The 16,537-nt window shown below is 33.0% G+C and overlaps 3 protein-coding genes and 1 long non-coding RNA gene across 7 annotated transcripts in view; 2 read left to right on the forward strand and 2 right to left on the reverse strand.

Annotated features, from left to right (window-relative positions):
* Window positions 1–16,537, forward strand: part of LOC126722846 (copper transport protein ATX1-like) — an 80,874-nt gene that overhangs the window by 41,846 nt on the left and 22,491 nt on the right. The window lies entirely within an intron of this gene.
* Window positions 1–16,537, reverse strand: part of LOC126722841 (pleiotropic drug resistance protein 2-like) — a 42,094-nt gene that overhangs the window by 17,672 nt on the left and 7,885 nt on the right. The gene's annotated exons all lie outside the window — the stretch shown is intronic.
* LOC126722847 (uncharacterized) lies at window positions 5,817–8,623 on the forward strand. Its single transcript, XR_007654047.1, has 3 exons — window positions 5,817–6,122; window positions 6,790–6,885; window positions 7,344–8,623. It is a non-coding gene; the product is annotated as an uncharacterized LOC126722847 (long non-coding RNA).
* The window catches only part of LOC126722843 (pleiotropic drug resistance protein 2-like), a 51,691-nt gene continuing 50,853 nt past the window's right edge, over window positions 15,700–16,537 (reverse strand). For 3 of the 4 annotated variants that reach the window (XM_050425989.1, XM_050425988.1, XM_050425985.1), the window contains exon 20: window positions 15,818–16,296. In XM_050425989.1, the coding sequence (XP_050281946.1) occupies window positions 16,027–16,296 (270 nt within the window). In that variant the 3' untranslated portion in view covers window positions 15,818–16,026. Of the gene's footprint in view, window positions 16,297–16,537 lie in introns of all 4 variants that reach the window. The other variant, XR_007654046.1, reaches the window with a different exon arrangement.

The following is a 16,537-nucleotide window of genomic DNA, read 5'->3' on the forward strand; positions in this document are numbered from 1 at the left end:
TTTAATACTGGTTCGGTCTGTTCTGTTCTATTCTGTTTTTTTTTTTTTTTTTTTTTTCCCCTTTAGTACCTAGACTCACCAAACTTAGTAAAAAAAAAAAAAAAAAAAAAAAAAAACCTAGACTGAATAGCCAACCTAGGAGGAAAAAAAAAAAAAAAAAGAAGAAGCTGCTAGTGGAAAAAAAAAAAAAGCTGCACCAGTGACAGGTATGGGACCCACAAATAGTGTGAAAAATTTTGAGTGATGGTGCCAAACAGCCTTGATATTTAGAGTGATGAGTGATGAGTGATGAGTTATGAGTTATGAGTGATAAGTGATGAGTGATGAGTGACGGAAATTGAGTGATCAAAAAACGGTGGCCAAACAACCTCTTAGTTTTCATAATCAATGAAGTTGCTCATTAAATGAGATTGAAACTATAAGGGTAAGGGTAATTCAAAATTTACAAACCAATGTTGAGTAGCCTAGTTGTTTCCTTGCAATTTCTAAAATAATTTGAATTATTTTTAACTGAGCTTCCTCTCCCTCCAATCACTTTTTAGGCATGCTGTTCTGTCCTTCAAAGTTAGGTTTCCAAAAATTTTATGACTGGATGGTAATAAGCCTGGTCATTGCTTTTGAAGCACTTATTGCTTATTGTTTTCTTATCTCCAAGCCTAATGTTGCATTGAATTGTGAAATTCCAAAAGAACTTCAAAATATGAGCACCTGATGATGTAAAGAAGTTTTTTTTTTTTTTGAAAAGATGCAGTTGATCACTTAAAACTTGATATGCTTCCCCTAATACCTACAAACATCATAAATAATGAATGAACTTGGACTTTTAAAAATAATCTCTTTGCGTGGTTTTAATATCACTTTGTTTTAAAACCTTCCACTACTTATTTTGATCTTCCTTTGTATATGGTGCAATTAAATAGTCTGAAATTTTAATCAAGCATGTGAATTTGGGTCAAAAATTCATTAAATGACATATTACTCCACAATTGATTTTCCAACTGCACCTTCCTTTTGAATGAGATCGATTGACAAAAAACCCAAAGCAATACAAGTTTTGTTTTTTTGTACTTCGAAATGTATTATGTATATAACCATGTTTTAAAGCTTGGCCTTTGGTAGCAATTATTTCATAGAATGGACCTCACAAGAAGACTAAATTACTAAACTTTTTTGAGAATCAACTAAATTATTGAACTTAGGTATATAAGGCTACATTCAGGAAATAATTAATTAACCATGTTCTAAGGCATCAACATAGTTGCTGAAAAATGTCCTAGACACTAATCTCAATGTTGATTTCTTTTTCCTTATCTCATCGTGCTTAAATAGTAGTGACATGACATAAGAGGCATAGATTTTTAAAAAGTTTGCAATTAATTTAAACTTCTCAATTTGACGAAAATATTGCACCTACAATAGTTTAGGACATGCCCATTAGAAAAAAAAAATCACAAAATATCCAAAGAATTTTCCAAAAAACTCAATAAATAATTTGGGATACATCTCAAGGCTTATAATGACTAAGACACAATTTACTGCTCATGGCACCATTCGAGGGACGTTGGTGGACACATGCAGAAAAATTACCACAAAAATTGAAACACCAGGAAAACAATTTGCTTTGATTCTAATGGTAATTCAAAACTTACAAATCAATGTTGAGTAGCCTAGTTGTTTTCCTTGAAATTTATAAAACAATTTGAATTATTTTTAACTGAGCTTCCTCTCCCTCCAATCACTTTTCAGGCATGTTGTTCTGTCCTTCAGAGTTGGGTTTCCAAAAAGTTTATGACTGGATGGTAATAAGCCTAGTAAATTCTTTTGAAGCACTTATTGCTTATTGTTTTCTTATCTCCAAGCCTAATGTTGCATTGAATTGTGAAATTCCAAAAGAACTTCAAAATATGAGCACCTGATGATGTAAAGAAGTTTTTTTTTTTTTTTGAAAAGATGCAATGGATCACTTAAAACTAGATATGCTTCCCCTAATACCTACAAACATCATAAATAATGAATGAACTTGGACTTTTAAAAATAATCTCTTTGCGTGGTTTTAATATCACTTTGTTTTAAAACCTTCCACTACCTATTTTGATCTACCTTTGTATATGGTACAATTAAATAGTCTGAAATTTTAATCAAGCATGTGAATTTGGGTCAAAAATTCATTAAATAACATATTGCTTCATAATTGATTTTCCAACTGCACCTTCCTTTTGAATGAGATCAATTGACAAAAAACCCAAAGCAATACCAGTTTTGTTTTTTTGTACTTCGAAATGTATTATGTATATAACCATGTTTTGAAGCTTGGCCTTTGGTAGCAATTATTTCATAGAATGGACCTCACAAGAAGACTAAATTACTAAATATTTTTGAGAATCAACTAAATTATTGGACTTAGGTATATAAGGCTACATTCAAGAAATAATTAATTAACCATGTTCGAAGGCATCAACATGGTTGTTGAAAAATGTCCTAGACACTAATCTCAATGTTGATTTCTTTTTGCTTATCTCATCGTGCTTAAATAGTGGTGACATGACATAAGAGGCATAGATTTTTAAAAAGTTTGCAATTAATTTAAACTTCTCAATTTGACAAAAATATCGCACCTACAATAGTTTAGGACATGCCCATTAGAAAAAAAAATATCACAAAAGATCCAAAGAATTTTCCAAACAACTCAAAAAATAATTTAGGATACATCTCAAGGCTTAAAATGACTAAGACACATAGTTTACTGCTCAAGGCACTGTTCGAGGGACATTGGTGGAGACATGCAAAAAAATTACCACAAAAATTGAAACACCAGGATAACAATTTGCTTCGATTCTAAAACCCAATCCATGTTATACAATCATGATATTGAAGTACAACCTAGTATCAATTGTTGGAAGTGGAGATCAATCTAAATGATGTAGTATACAATGGGTGCATCAATGAGAAGTACAATCTGATCAATTCAAGAAATGGAGTCTTATGTGTTGAAATACGTTGGAAGGTGATTTAAGATGTGAAACCAACACTTTATACTTCGTTACTTCAGAGTCTTACATTCTTCCAATAAGCCACAAGACCTGAGATATTTCCAAATAAACCAAGTTAAAATAAAATAGTGTTTTTGGCTGTTAAGTTATAGCAATATTGAGCAACATAAAGAGCTCCTTTTATTTTTGAAATGACATTCAGGCAATCTCACAAACACATCAATGGCATGCCAAGGATTATGCAGAAAAATTATGCAGAATTATGCAAAAAAATTACCGCAAAAATTGAAACACAAGGAAAACAATTTGCTTTGATTCTAAAACCCAATCCATTTTATACAATCATGATATTGAAATACGATCTAATATCATTTGTTGGAAGTGGATATCAATCTAAATGATGTAGTATACAATGGATGCATCAATGAGAAGTACAATCTGATCAATTCAAGAAATGGAGTCTTACATGTTGAAATAAGTTGGAAGGTGATTTGAGACATGCCACCAACACTTTATACTTCACTACTTCAGAGTCTTATATTCTTCCAATAAGCCACAACACATTAAAAAAAATGAGACTTGAAATATTTCCAAATAAACTAAGGTAAAATAAAATAGTGTTTTTGGCTGTTAAGTTATAGCACTATTCAGTAACATAAACAACTCCTTTTATTTTTGAAACGACATTTAGGCAATCTCACAAAGACATCAATGGCATGTCAAGGATGCTCGTCTAATATAAACACAAACACAAACAAATGAAAAAAAAAAAGGGGTCTCATATTAATATAAACAGAGCATAAAAGTTTTGCACCCAAAAAAAAGAATTGAGATGTGGAGATACCTTAACCAAAGCAAACAAGTTTTGTCAGTATTCATACACCATGTGGAAAGGAAGACAGGAAGGAAGGAAATCAGATAGGCAGTCGTTACTACAAAACAATAGAGCAGGAAGGTGAGTAGCTTTCAAACTCTCTGTTTTCTCGTGCAATACCTAAAGGCTTCAACTTTTTTTTCTTTTCTTTTTTTATTTTTTTCCTTTAAGCTTCCCTTCATGTTACAATCTTCAAACTCTCTGTCTCCTCATGTTTCTATTTGGTCATGCAAAACCCTGAAGGCTCTCACGGTTTTTTTTTTTTTTTTTTTTTTTTTACCTTTAAGCTGAAAAGGCTCAGACGCTTCAACGTTATTTATTTTTATTTTTTTCCTTTAAGTTGAACTGAAAAGGCTTTGAGTTGGGCTTGATAGTGAAACTAAATAAATAAGAGGTGGGTTGAATTAATTATATAAATTTATTATAAGGTGATAGTGTGAGTAAATAAATAAATAGTGTGTTGCATTTATAGAGCTGGGATTTATAGAGCTGAAAATTATAAAAACTATTTTAAAATTGAAGGACAAATTATATATTTTTTTTAAATGACGTGGCAGCTGATATGGCACAACGTGAGAGCAGCAATATTAAACACTACGCTTCAGCTCTTAGTAATATATATATATATATATATATAGATTTGTAGTCTGTAATTTTCACTAAGTTTCTAGAAAAAAAAAAAAAAAAAAAAAAAAAAAAAAAAAAAAAAGATCATAGTGGAAGGACACTTCAGGGTCTTAAGGCTTGAGACCTCAAATGTGCTCAAATTTTGAGGTTTACACCTCAGAGCTTGATGCATTTTCTTCTATCTTAATATTCAGCTTTACACTTAATGCTGTTGCATCTATCTCTCTCAAATATTTATGTGATTAATGTCATTTTGGCATCATACTAATCTTCCTATGGTGGAGTAAAGTTTAATGCTGTTCTTTGTGAATGTTTTCCTTGACCTCTTCTTTCATTGTTTTTAACCTGAAACTCTATCTGGTCTTGGTGCAGACTGTTGTCCTCAAGGTTGGTATGTCCTGTGAAGGCTGTTTTAGGGCTATGAAAAGGGTTCTGGGCAAAATGGAAGGTTTGTTGCTGCCCTGACAGTTTAAATTATTTCTGTTGTTTTACTTGCACACCTCTAATGGCACTTATCTATCAGAAAAAATGTGACTTATAATGTCTCCTCTCTCTCTCTCTCTCTAAATTTTCTTTCAAGTATCTGTCATTCATTTATAAAAATATGCAACTATAATTTTTCCAATGGCCAAATAGTTGTTAGGAGCTTTGCTAATTTGTTAATATTCTACCTCTGAGTGCAAATAGTCTAGGTCATATCCCAAAAATTGAGTTTCTGTATTTTCTTCTTTCTATGTGCGCTTGTCTTGGTTTGATAGCGCAGTTTCCTATTCTGTGAAGTCTAAATTATGTTGTTGTGATCTTTTGACATTGAACTTCTGGAATCTTACATCACTAAAAATGAAATTAAGTTAATTAATTTAAGGTTATTATGTCTTGACAGCTCTGTTGTAGTTCACCAGAGTGAAAATTTAAAGCTATACTAACAACTCTTTTGTCCAATCTATATAATACTAAAAGCTGAAGCGTAGCAATTAATGTTGCTACACTCACATTGAGCCATTTTAGCAGTCATGTCATTATGCAATTAATGTTGCTATGCTTACGTTGAGCCATTTCAGCAGCCATGTCATTACCATCTTTTTTTCTTGAATTTCTCCTATATAATACTAAAAGCTGAAGCGTAGCAACTAATGTTGCTACGCTCACGTTGAGCCATTTCAACAACCATGTCATTACCATCTTTTTTCTTAAATTTCTCCTATAATTTAAAAATAATTTTCCTAAATTTTAAAATACTAAAAAAATGAAAATAATTCTGTTTTATCTCCACTATAAAGCCCAATCTTTATAGCTTTAATTCCACAATAAAGCTTAAGCCCAAGCCCCAGCTTGTGTCACGGTTTCAAATACCCTTCTGTCTCCTCACCTTTTGGTTTACTGTGTTTCACGATTCTGTCTCCCCACCTTTTAAACGGCAACCCTTCATCAGTGTTAATTTTTCAGTGGTTTCAATTCCTCAACGGCAACCCTTTAGCTTTTGCTAACGCCAGCCTATAACATCAGTCTCTTTGTCTTCCCTCCTTTGTCTCTTCCTCTCCTCACAATTTATTAATACTGACAAAAAAGTGGATGATTCAATTCAGGTATTTGTGCTCTATTCTTGTGACTGCCCCGCATAATTATTCAATGTAAGGATTATATTATTTTGATTGAATTTTTTTTTTTCTTTTAAAAATTTGTTATTGCCTCTTTCATGCTCTGATATGGATGATTGTTATGTTGATTTTTCTTTGTATTTGATTTTTTTAAGGATGTTGAATTTTTGATTGTTGTGTTTTTTAATTGGAGCTCTACCTCTTTTGTATTGTGAGTCGTATATGGGTCAATGTGATTTTGATTTCTTCGTGTAGTGCTGTTGTGTGGATACCTCAACAATTTGGTTTGGTTAACATATGGGATAGCTCTTGCTAGGGATACGCCAACTGGGTGTTTTAATTGGAGTTCTAACTCTTTTGTGTTGTGGGTCATAAATGGGTTTATGTAGATATTGTTTAATGAGAGAGGCTAAACAGTTCATGTAGACTTATTTCCCATATGATATGAGGGGTTGCCCCAAATTAATAAAAAGTGAATCAGAGTGGTCCAAAATTTCCCATATTCGAAGTTTTGGTAATGATGCTATTAAAATTTGTCCCTAGCTGTGTAGATTGGTCCAAGATAGATCCCAACCGTAAGTTTTCTCATATTGAATCGACCAAACATTATCAAAGATTGCCAAATTCCCTTTCAGATTTTTTTTTTCCCAGTTATACTTTAAGAAGCAACAAATAAAATGGAATGTTCTGTTCTCTTTAGCTGCAAATGATCGAAATTCAAGAGCTGCATGTGATGACAAACCAAATAAGAGAAGCTCCAGATTTGTTTGCGTAATGGTAATACAAAAACAATGTGGTTAGTTCATCTTCGATGTTTTGGTAATGACGCTATTAAAATTCGTCCCCAGTGCAGATTGGTCCAAGACAGATCCCAGCCGTAAGTTTTCTCATATTGAATCGACCAAACAATTATCAAAGACTGCCAAATTCCCTTTCAGTGTGGTTTGTTTGTTTGTTTGTTTGTTTTTTTTTTTTTTTTTTTTTTTTTTTTTTTTTTTTTTTTTTCCAGTTATACTTTAAGAAGCAACAATAAAATGGAATGTTCTGTTATGTTCTCTTCAGCTGCAAATGATCGAAATTCAAGAGCTACATGTGATGACAAACCAAATAAGAGAAGCTCTAGATTTGTTTGCGCAATGGTAATACAAAAACAATGTGGTTAGTCCATCTTCTACTCTCTCTTTTCTTTTATAGATTTTTTTTTTCTCTATGTTATTTCCAAATGTAATTCCCAAATTTTGAATGTGCCTGTAGGGTTATTTGATTATTATCCAGTTGGGGAGAGGTAATAAATTTTTTTACTTGCAAACAAGTTCAAGTATTTAAATTTCTCCTTCTGCCCAAGTCATTATTTTCTTTCTCAGCATAACACAATGCAAGACTAATGCAATGATATATTTTTCTAGCTTAGATTATTGGGAGAATTTATGTGAAACAATCTTGGACAATATTAAGGGTCTACTTAGATCCTTAGGAAGTTTTAGGAAACATATGCATAATTTTTTAGATTTGTAAAATTTTCATTTGCCCAAACTCAAACACTCAAAAACACCTCATACAGTCTAAGTTTCATAGACTTCAAAAAATCTTTTTTTACAAATTCCTGATGCAATAAGCTATTCTTGGTATAAAGTATGCATAATAAAAGAACACCAAAATCTACTTAAAATTCTGCAGGGCAAGGATTTTGTTATTATAAAGAAAACAAACTTTTCCCTATCCTAGCTGCCTTGACTAAGTTAAGTAGGAAGTATCTTATTCTTTTTTCCTTTTCCCATCTTGGATTTGTTCATTTCGCATGATAAGTAATGTCTGTAATTCTGTTTATCAAAAGCAAAAATAAAAAATAAATAAAAAATAAATAAAAATGTCTCTAATTCCACTGTTTTACTATTTCATTTTTCCATCTACTCTACTCAATAGAGTGGAGAGTGACCCCATTTACGATGACTCAATTCTTGATAGAGTCTTATGCAGGAATTGGAGTCTCAATTCTAATATCCCTTAAGTCCAAGTAATGGAATGGATTGGATTCATCTGTATAGTTTTGTACAGGTGATTTTGCTATAATTTGGGTTCTCCTTTGCTATAACAGTACCAGTCTTTGTGTTGTATATGGAGGTTGGAGGTTGCAGCAATATGCTGTACAGAATGATGCATAGCTTGCTCTACTGTTTGGTTGTTTGGCTTGTGCCAGTATTTTTCTTTTGGTAGATAGGGATTAATTTAAAGATTTTGAGTTTATTTACGTTGCATGCATCATGTGAGCCTAGATTTTTGGGTTGGGTCTTCTCCTATGTGATTTCAATGAACATGTAGTGTAAGAGTATAACTTTTGCTGTCATTTGTCAACCACTTTGTTTTATGGCTATTGAAATTGTTGTATAACTTAATCTGGTCCCTTGAATTGATTCTGTTGTGGACCTATTTTATGTGTAATTTAATAATTTTATAGAATTTGAGTTTGATTCATTTCTATCTGTTTAAAAGATTCAGTTTTTGGAAATTCTGAGAATTGAGGTTTTATATATTAATTTTTTTTCTTTTCTTTTGAGATGTGGGTTTGTTTATAAATCTATTATAGGATGTTGGGTCTTGTATATTAATATTTGAATTGTTGTAATCTAAGACTTTTTAGGGATTTTTATAGGTTTGGGGTCATCAGGAAGATGGGTTTGATTGAATAAAGAAAAGGGGCTATTCGGCACAATATTTGTGAATTCATTAGCTTTCAGCAATAATTATGTTTTGTTTGGTTTTCGAGATAAGGTAGGAATAGAAAATTAATTTGGGTTTTTGATTGTGGATTGATTTTGATGTTCAATGTAATAGAACCTTGTGCTATTAGGGAGCCTGGTACAACTTTTCGTTTTAGTCCTAGAGTGGCTGTATAGCTTGGGGACTTAAACAAAATAAGTAGTAAGATTAAAGATTTTGTTTTGTTTTTTTTCCAAGCGCTTTTCTCATCAACCAGAGGGTTGTTGTAATTTGATTCAATGAACCACCTTATGCTGGTTGGTGACACATTGGGCAACAGTTTGGATTTAGAAGTTGATGACTTAATTAAAGTGTGACAACATAGTGGATAAGGCGAATGTGGAAGGATCGTATCAAACTCAAGAGGCTTAAGGAAAGACTGAAGATTGTAGCCCAACAAGCTGTAGAGAAGCAGAAGCATAAGCAGACCACTGAGATCAGGCTCAGAGGAAGTAGAGCACAAGATGCGATTCTCAAGTATATGCTGAAGCTTATGGAAGTTTGCAAAGCTTGCGGCTTTGTCTATGGTATCATTCCTAAGAAGGGTAAGCCAGTGATGAAGAGATTGAAGCAAAAGAATTGGAAAGGCGAATGTGGAAGGATCGTATCAAACTCAAGAGGCTTAAGGAAAGATCGAAGATTGCAGCCCAACAAGCTACAGAGAAGCAGAAGCCCAAGCAGACCACTGAGATCAGGCTCAGAGGAAGTAGAGCACAAGGTGGGATTCTCAAGTATATGGAAGCTGAATGGAAAAACATTTGTTTTCCAAATATAATTAAATGAATATAATCTCAAGTTTAGATGGGAATTCTACATAGTTAAGAAAGTTTTTGACTTTGTTATAGAAACTAACAAAAAAATTTAGCTTGAGAAGTGCATTTTTTTTTAATATAGCAAAATTACAAATTTGATATCTAACTTCTGCATGTCGTAATACATTTCTCAACGTATTTTATTGACAAGCTTATATTAGTGGTACTTCAAATGAATGTAAGAACAACAATGGAAGAAGATACAAAAGGTACTTTAAAGTTGTCTTTCAATTTATTGGAAATTGATATTTTAGCATTTATTGGATATTTGAGGATGTAAAGGATTGAAATCCTAATTTTAATTTTAATTTAAGTTTGATTTATATTTTCCATTTCGTAATTTAATGTTTCATATCAAGGATAGGAATCTTAATGTGAAATCAAAGATGAAAAACAAAGAATTGTTTAAATCTTCGTACACAATAGCTTTCCCGTGCATCGCACGGGTTAGCGACTAGTTTTAATAATAAAAAATGCATTTTAATTAACACTAAATTGTGAATGATTAATTATTCACTCTCCTCTTATATAATAGTAAATTACACTAATTAAATTTATGGTGGAATCTACAATTCAAGTAAGATGATAGAGTATTACGTTGCTATATTCCCTGAGCATCCGATAATTTTCCCTTGTGATTAGAACAATTAACCACAACATAACATGCCAAAAGGGGTGAGCTCAGGTTCAACATTTTGAGCATCTGTGGCAATATCCCAGCAATAGAGTGGGGAAAACAAACCCATTGCTGCATCTTGAAACCTGGGTTTGACTAAAATGTGGTTTTTTTTTTTTTTTTTTTTATGAACTGAAAAAATTTATTCCAACAGCAGCAAAGAAAATCAAACAAGAACAACAGAGCCAGCCTCTTCCCTGATAACATTAACAAAGCAGGGAGGGCAATTACAGAGATCAAAATAGCCAATAACTTTAGATCTTAGACACCATTTTGCTAAAGAGTGAGCTGCCCTATTAGCATCTCTAGGGGACCAACAGAAGGATGTGGTTGTAGGGAGTGCTCTTATAGACATGTATGAGTGGAAGACTAAGTGAAGCTCAGAATGTTTTTGATTATCTATCTACCAAAAAAAAAAAAAAAAGTTTCCTGGAATACCATGCTTGTGGGACATGCCCAACATGGTTTTGGGAGGGAAGCTTTAGAGATCCATAACATAATGCATGGTAATGGGATCAAACCAAATGGTATTACTTTTCTTAGAATATTATCTGCTTGTGGGCATGTGTGACTTGTGGAGGAGGGATGGCACCACTTTAATTCCATGATCAAAGACCATGGCATTGCCCCTAGGACAGATCATTTAGCTTCTTTGGTCAGCCTCTTTCCCCGTAAAATACAGAAAAAAAGAGCTTTTGAGCTCATTAGGAGTATTCCAATGGAACCTAATAAGGTGGTGTGACGGTGTCTCTTGTCCCGTTGTCCGGCCGCAAAATTCACAAGGATGTAGCTCTGGGAAGATACGCTGCTCAGAAAATTTTGAGCATTGATCCAGAAGATGCTTGAGCTCAGATCATGCTTTCAAATATATATGCTGAGGCCAAGATGTGGAATGAAGCTACACAAGTGCAAAAAATAATGGAATAGGAATTAAAGAAAGATACAGCATATAGCTGGGCTGAATTGAAGAACAATATATATTTACTTTTCTGCATCTCATTACACACAATTCCAATAAACAAAATCTCCATGAGGTTTTGGATGCGCTGACAGCCCAGTTTGTTTGACCCAGGATACATATATGATGCCATGTTTGTATTGCACAGTGGGGAATTGAGTATTTGGTCATTCATTACAGTCCTTCACTTGTGAGAAAATAAGAGGAATGAATCCATGATGGTCTGAGATGATATTGAAAGAGGACTAAACAGTATAGAAAGAATAGAGAAAAGTCAAAATGATGCTGACTCGTTATTGTAACTTGTAAGAAAGTAAATCTATGGTCACATTTCCCCACATAATGTTGTAGTTGAACTAAGAAGGGAGGGAAGATCAAAGACTGATGGTGTGGGAGGGTCCCTTGGCGAGAGGTTAACAAATTCAAGGGCTTCAATTCTTAGTTTCAGAGGGTAATCCGCTGACACACCCAATTCTTGGACTGCTCCTGTCGACTATTTCAACGAGAATTGATGTCCTAATTGATATGGAACTTATGGTCCATTTGGATTGAGGGGGAGGGAGGGGAAGTAGAGTAAAGTAGAGTAGATTTAGCACAAAATTAATTTATTTTTAGCCAACACTACTCTACTCCTCTCCACTCCCCCTCCTTCCTCCCTCCATCCAAACAGGCCATTACTTCCTCTTTTCAGAAGACTTGTTCTACTGCTCTGGAGATTATTGGACTAGGTTCTCTTATAATTGTGTGTAGGTGTGCTTTTTGTTTGAGCAAAGATACACGATTCAGAGGGTCTGCTGTTAACCTCATTCTCACTAGGAGCTTGGTGGGGTGGTTCAGAATTTATCTTTTTCTTGAACTGATTGCTGATATTGTAGCTCTCATGATCTTCCAAGGGGGAACATACCTGGCTAAAATAGAAAAATCTTAGAGGGAAATGTGGTGGAAGCAGTATGTTAGGCAATTGTTGGTTACATTGTACAGGTTGTGGATTATCAAAAGATGTACAAAAGTGGCCAGTGACAGAAAAAGTTCATAGATGTCGACTTGTGACCCATAATATACTAATTTCATGTCCCCAAATGTTCTATCAACTGCAATTTTGTCAATGTATAATTAGCATCATATAAGTTGCATACCTGAACTTTCATCAAGGTTGACCACATTCTCATTGAGGAAGGCTAGGAAGCTGCCAAGGTTCTCAGCAGTTGGACGGTAATGTCCACTGTATGCCGATACAGACTGGAAGTAAGCACATATTCAGAATTCAGATGCAAGAAACAGAGACTGTTCTAGTTTATATACAAAGTACGTCTAAGAGTCTGTAGCTCAACTCGCCTGATGTTTCCAACAAAGACATCCGGGTTCAAAACTCCCCACCTCCATTATAACTATTGTATTATTAGAAAGTTTATATACAAAGTGCATCGATAAACTATATCCTTCATTAAAATAAAATTAGAAAATAATAATAAATTCCATGTAAGTTTATGTTTTATTATCTTACCCAAAACGAAAGGCATTTTATTATCTCTGCAATTAGAAGCTTTTCTTGGCCTTAACCAGAATTATTTGTAGAAACGCACATAGATTGTACTTCTCCGTAAAATTGTTTTTGTGTAATAAACAGTATTCTTCTTAATACCAATTAAATGAATTTAACATGTTAAACTACGAGTAGAATTGAAATGTCAGAGCTCAGAAATCTACATAGGAAAATATTGGGACCACCGAAAGTGGCACAACCCTGTGCCACAACTCGCCATATGACGAGTTGTGATTAGTGAAGGTGTGTCCCAACATGGCCTATAGACAATCCTTCATTAATCACAACTCACCACGTGACAAGTTATAACACAAAGTTGTGCCATTTTTTATGGTCCTAACACAACTCATCTACATAATGGGACTCTGCACTATGCAAACTGTGTTGATTTGACATCCAGCAATCTAGAAAAATATATATAAATATGAATTGTCTTTTATTAAGAGCTTGGAATTCTTGAGGACTAGCATTTGGGGATGCAAAAATAAATAAATAAATAAATAAATTTATTTTGCATCCTCAAACACTACTTTAGCCCTTTTATCAATTCATCTTACAACTTACTTTACATTCCAATTTTTATTTTTAAATACAACTCAATAAAATAATATAAACTACCTAACAAAATAATAAAAAGTATTCTTCATTCTCTCTTTTCTTTCACTATTTTTTTCTCTTTACACACAACTACAAGATTAAATATTATTTTTTCTCTTTACAACCTATGAATATATATATATATATATATATATTTTAAAGTATACAAACCCAAATGGAGTGAGTTTTTGTTGTCTTGGGTTGTAAAATAGCAACTAGAGAGTGTTTACACAACCCAATGCTAGTACTCCAAGTAATTGCATAATTTTTATTTTTTTTTAAATGGCCTTGTAAATGAAGTCTTTTATAAAATATAACAAATTTTCAAAAATTTTAAATTTTACAGCTCATGATATTGGATTTTCAATATATTAATATTGGTTCAAACTATTAATTTTATCCACTTATGTGTTAAGGTCTTTGTCTACCTAGATAGGTTGACAATGTTAAGTGATTATAGTGACTTTGATAAACTAATTTCTATTGTTTTACTCTTTTAAGTGAATTAATCATCAATTTAGTCCATTCCATCAATTTCAATCTATTCAGTCCAATTAATTCTACTTCGGTATATTTCAGTCTAGTTCAGTTCATTATTCTCTCTCTCTCATATTTTGTCCTGTGTGAATATAATACAGGCCATATCATGACCTGACATCGTATAAGATTGGGTTAGAATCATATATAGTTTTGATAACCTGTTTAGAACAACCAATTTTGACCCATTTTAATTTGATCCAAAACTGAATAAGTCAAACTTTTTTTTTTAAGAAAGCGAATAAGTCAAACTTAAACCCAATTGACTGAACATATTTATCTCAAGTTTACATGAAACCTTTCTGTCATAACTGTCATAACATTGTGTGAACAACACATATTCTAGTTACCTATTTTGTGAACTTCATTAGTTACTTCAAAAAACAAAAAACGTTTACCTTTCAAAAAAAAAAAAAAATCTCTATTTCATATAAATATTTTGTCTTTTCATTCCATTTTCCAAGGTTCCAACGATAATATTTTGGTCCAACGGTCCTATTTTTCTCAAGGATAAAAATAGCATCTCTCTCTAAAATTCTCATTTAGCACTCCATATTTTGTTTTCTCTTTAAACTTTACTGAGTTTAAATCTTTATGTCTGAAGATATTCCACCCAAAATGCTTCCTTTTCACTCTGACTCTGACTCTGACTCTTCTATTGATGAAAAGGTGGACATAATTGTAGGCTTTATGGCAGTTGCTGGCCTTGCAATTGCTATGGAAGAAGACGAAGAAGCAGAACGATTGAAGAAGCTGGAGAGAAGAAGAAGAAGAAGAAGATCAAGACCACGTCGAGGTTGTGGAAAAGGCAAGGCTCGTGATTCTTCCTCTTCAGACACAAGTTTAACTAGCGAGATCTCAACTGGAAGGTCAAGGAGAGCAACAAGGACAAGGGCCACTGCAAATAGTACTGCTGCTACTGCCTCAACCAGCTCCAAATGCAACCCCAAGTTGTTGAAAAAGCAAGAAGACAATATTAACAGTAACAATGTTGTAAAGGGTCTCAATGACTCTTTGGTTGATTGCGATTGTGAGTCTGGGGCTTCTAGAAATTGAAGCCTGTAAGTGTTGGGATGGCTGAGCTTCAAGTAAAAACTCAGTTCACTGTAGTATGTACTGACTCTGACTCTAGCTTGTTGTAATAACTGTAGAAAGACAATGTGATCGTACGTTTGGTGGAAAGAGTGGCAAGCTCTAATTCAAAACATTAATATGATGAAATGGCAAACGCGACGTCGTTTTGTAGGCTTTTTTTATATCTGTCCCAACATTTGACAGATTAGATTTTGATAAGAAAAACCAAACTTGTAGGTGAATTTTACATAGATCAGTTTACTGAGTTGTCATTTTAGTCTAAAAACTTTTTATTTTTATAGTCAAACTTAAATATGGTATTCAGGATCCATGAAGTTGATAAAAACAATTGACAAAGACCGAACCTAAATATCTTATTCAACGACAATAAACTTTATCATATAAGCTAAATTAAACCTTGTCATTTTAGTATCATAACTTTGACAACACTGTTATTTTAGTCTTTCTATCCATTGCTACTTAAAAATTGCATGTTAACTCTTCCTTAAAAAAAAAAAAAAGTAAGAAACAATGTTAATGGAGTTTTTCTAATGGCAATGGATGAAAGAACTAAAATGACAATGTTGTCAAAGTTAATGGATTAAAATGATAAAATTTAAACTTAATAGACAAAAATGATAATTCACAAAAAAAGAAAACAAGAAGAGTATAGGGAGTAAATTGCATTTTTTGCTATGTACAATAACCAGTGAGAGCTCATACTTCTTATGAGCACAGCTCAATTTTACCCAAAAATAAATTAAAAAATTAAAATTAAAAAGCCAATTCAAACTCTTAGCATAACTTTTCTTTTTTTTTTTTTTTTTTCTGCAAGGACTTGAATTTGTGAATATTTTAATGATAAAAAGTCATTAATTTACAAAGTTGGTGAAAAAAATACTAAGCCAACCATATCTTTCTGCTAGATCAATTGCACAGACAAAATCTTATTATCATTGTTGAAGCTTGAATCCTCGTTTTTTTTATCTCCTTTGGAAGTTGAGGAACTTGATACCATAGGCAAAGACAAATAAGAAAACGAGGACAAAACCAATATGGGCTGCAACAACAGCTCCAAGGAAGTTATATTCAAAGCCCCAGTGAGACTTCAGGTAATATTTCACAGGCATATAGCCTTGTCCAGGTACCTCAATTGGAGTGGTCTTGTCACCCACTTGAGAGGTCACAAGGCCATAGATTGTCCAAGACACAGGAGAGCCCCAGTAATACCACCTCCACCATATTGGAATTTGCTGCACATGTCAACCGTTAGAATTTTGAAATTCAATTTTCTTTTAATGTAATGGACTTGAAAATTATATCATAATCTTGAATGGTGCATTCCATATCAAGATTCCCTCTAATTTGTAGTAGGATTTGTGACATATGTTTCTTATTTGATTTTGAATGATTTATATGGGGATTCAAGACTGGATTTTTTAAATGCGACATGTCTTTCATCTAACTAAAAACTGGAGGAAAGTAAAGGATTTA

This window comes from Quercus robur, chromosome 4, assembly GCF_932294415.1.
Source record: "Quercus robur chromosome 4, dhQueRobu3.1, whole genome shotgun sequence".
Classification (NCBI taxonomy): domain Eukaryota; kingdom Viridiplantae; phylum Streptophyta; class Magnoliopsida; order Fagales; family Fagaceae; genus Quercus; species Quercus robur.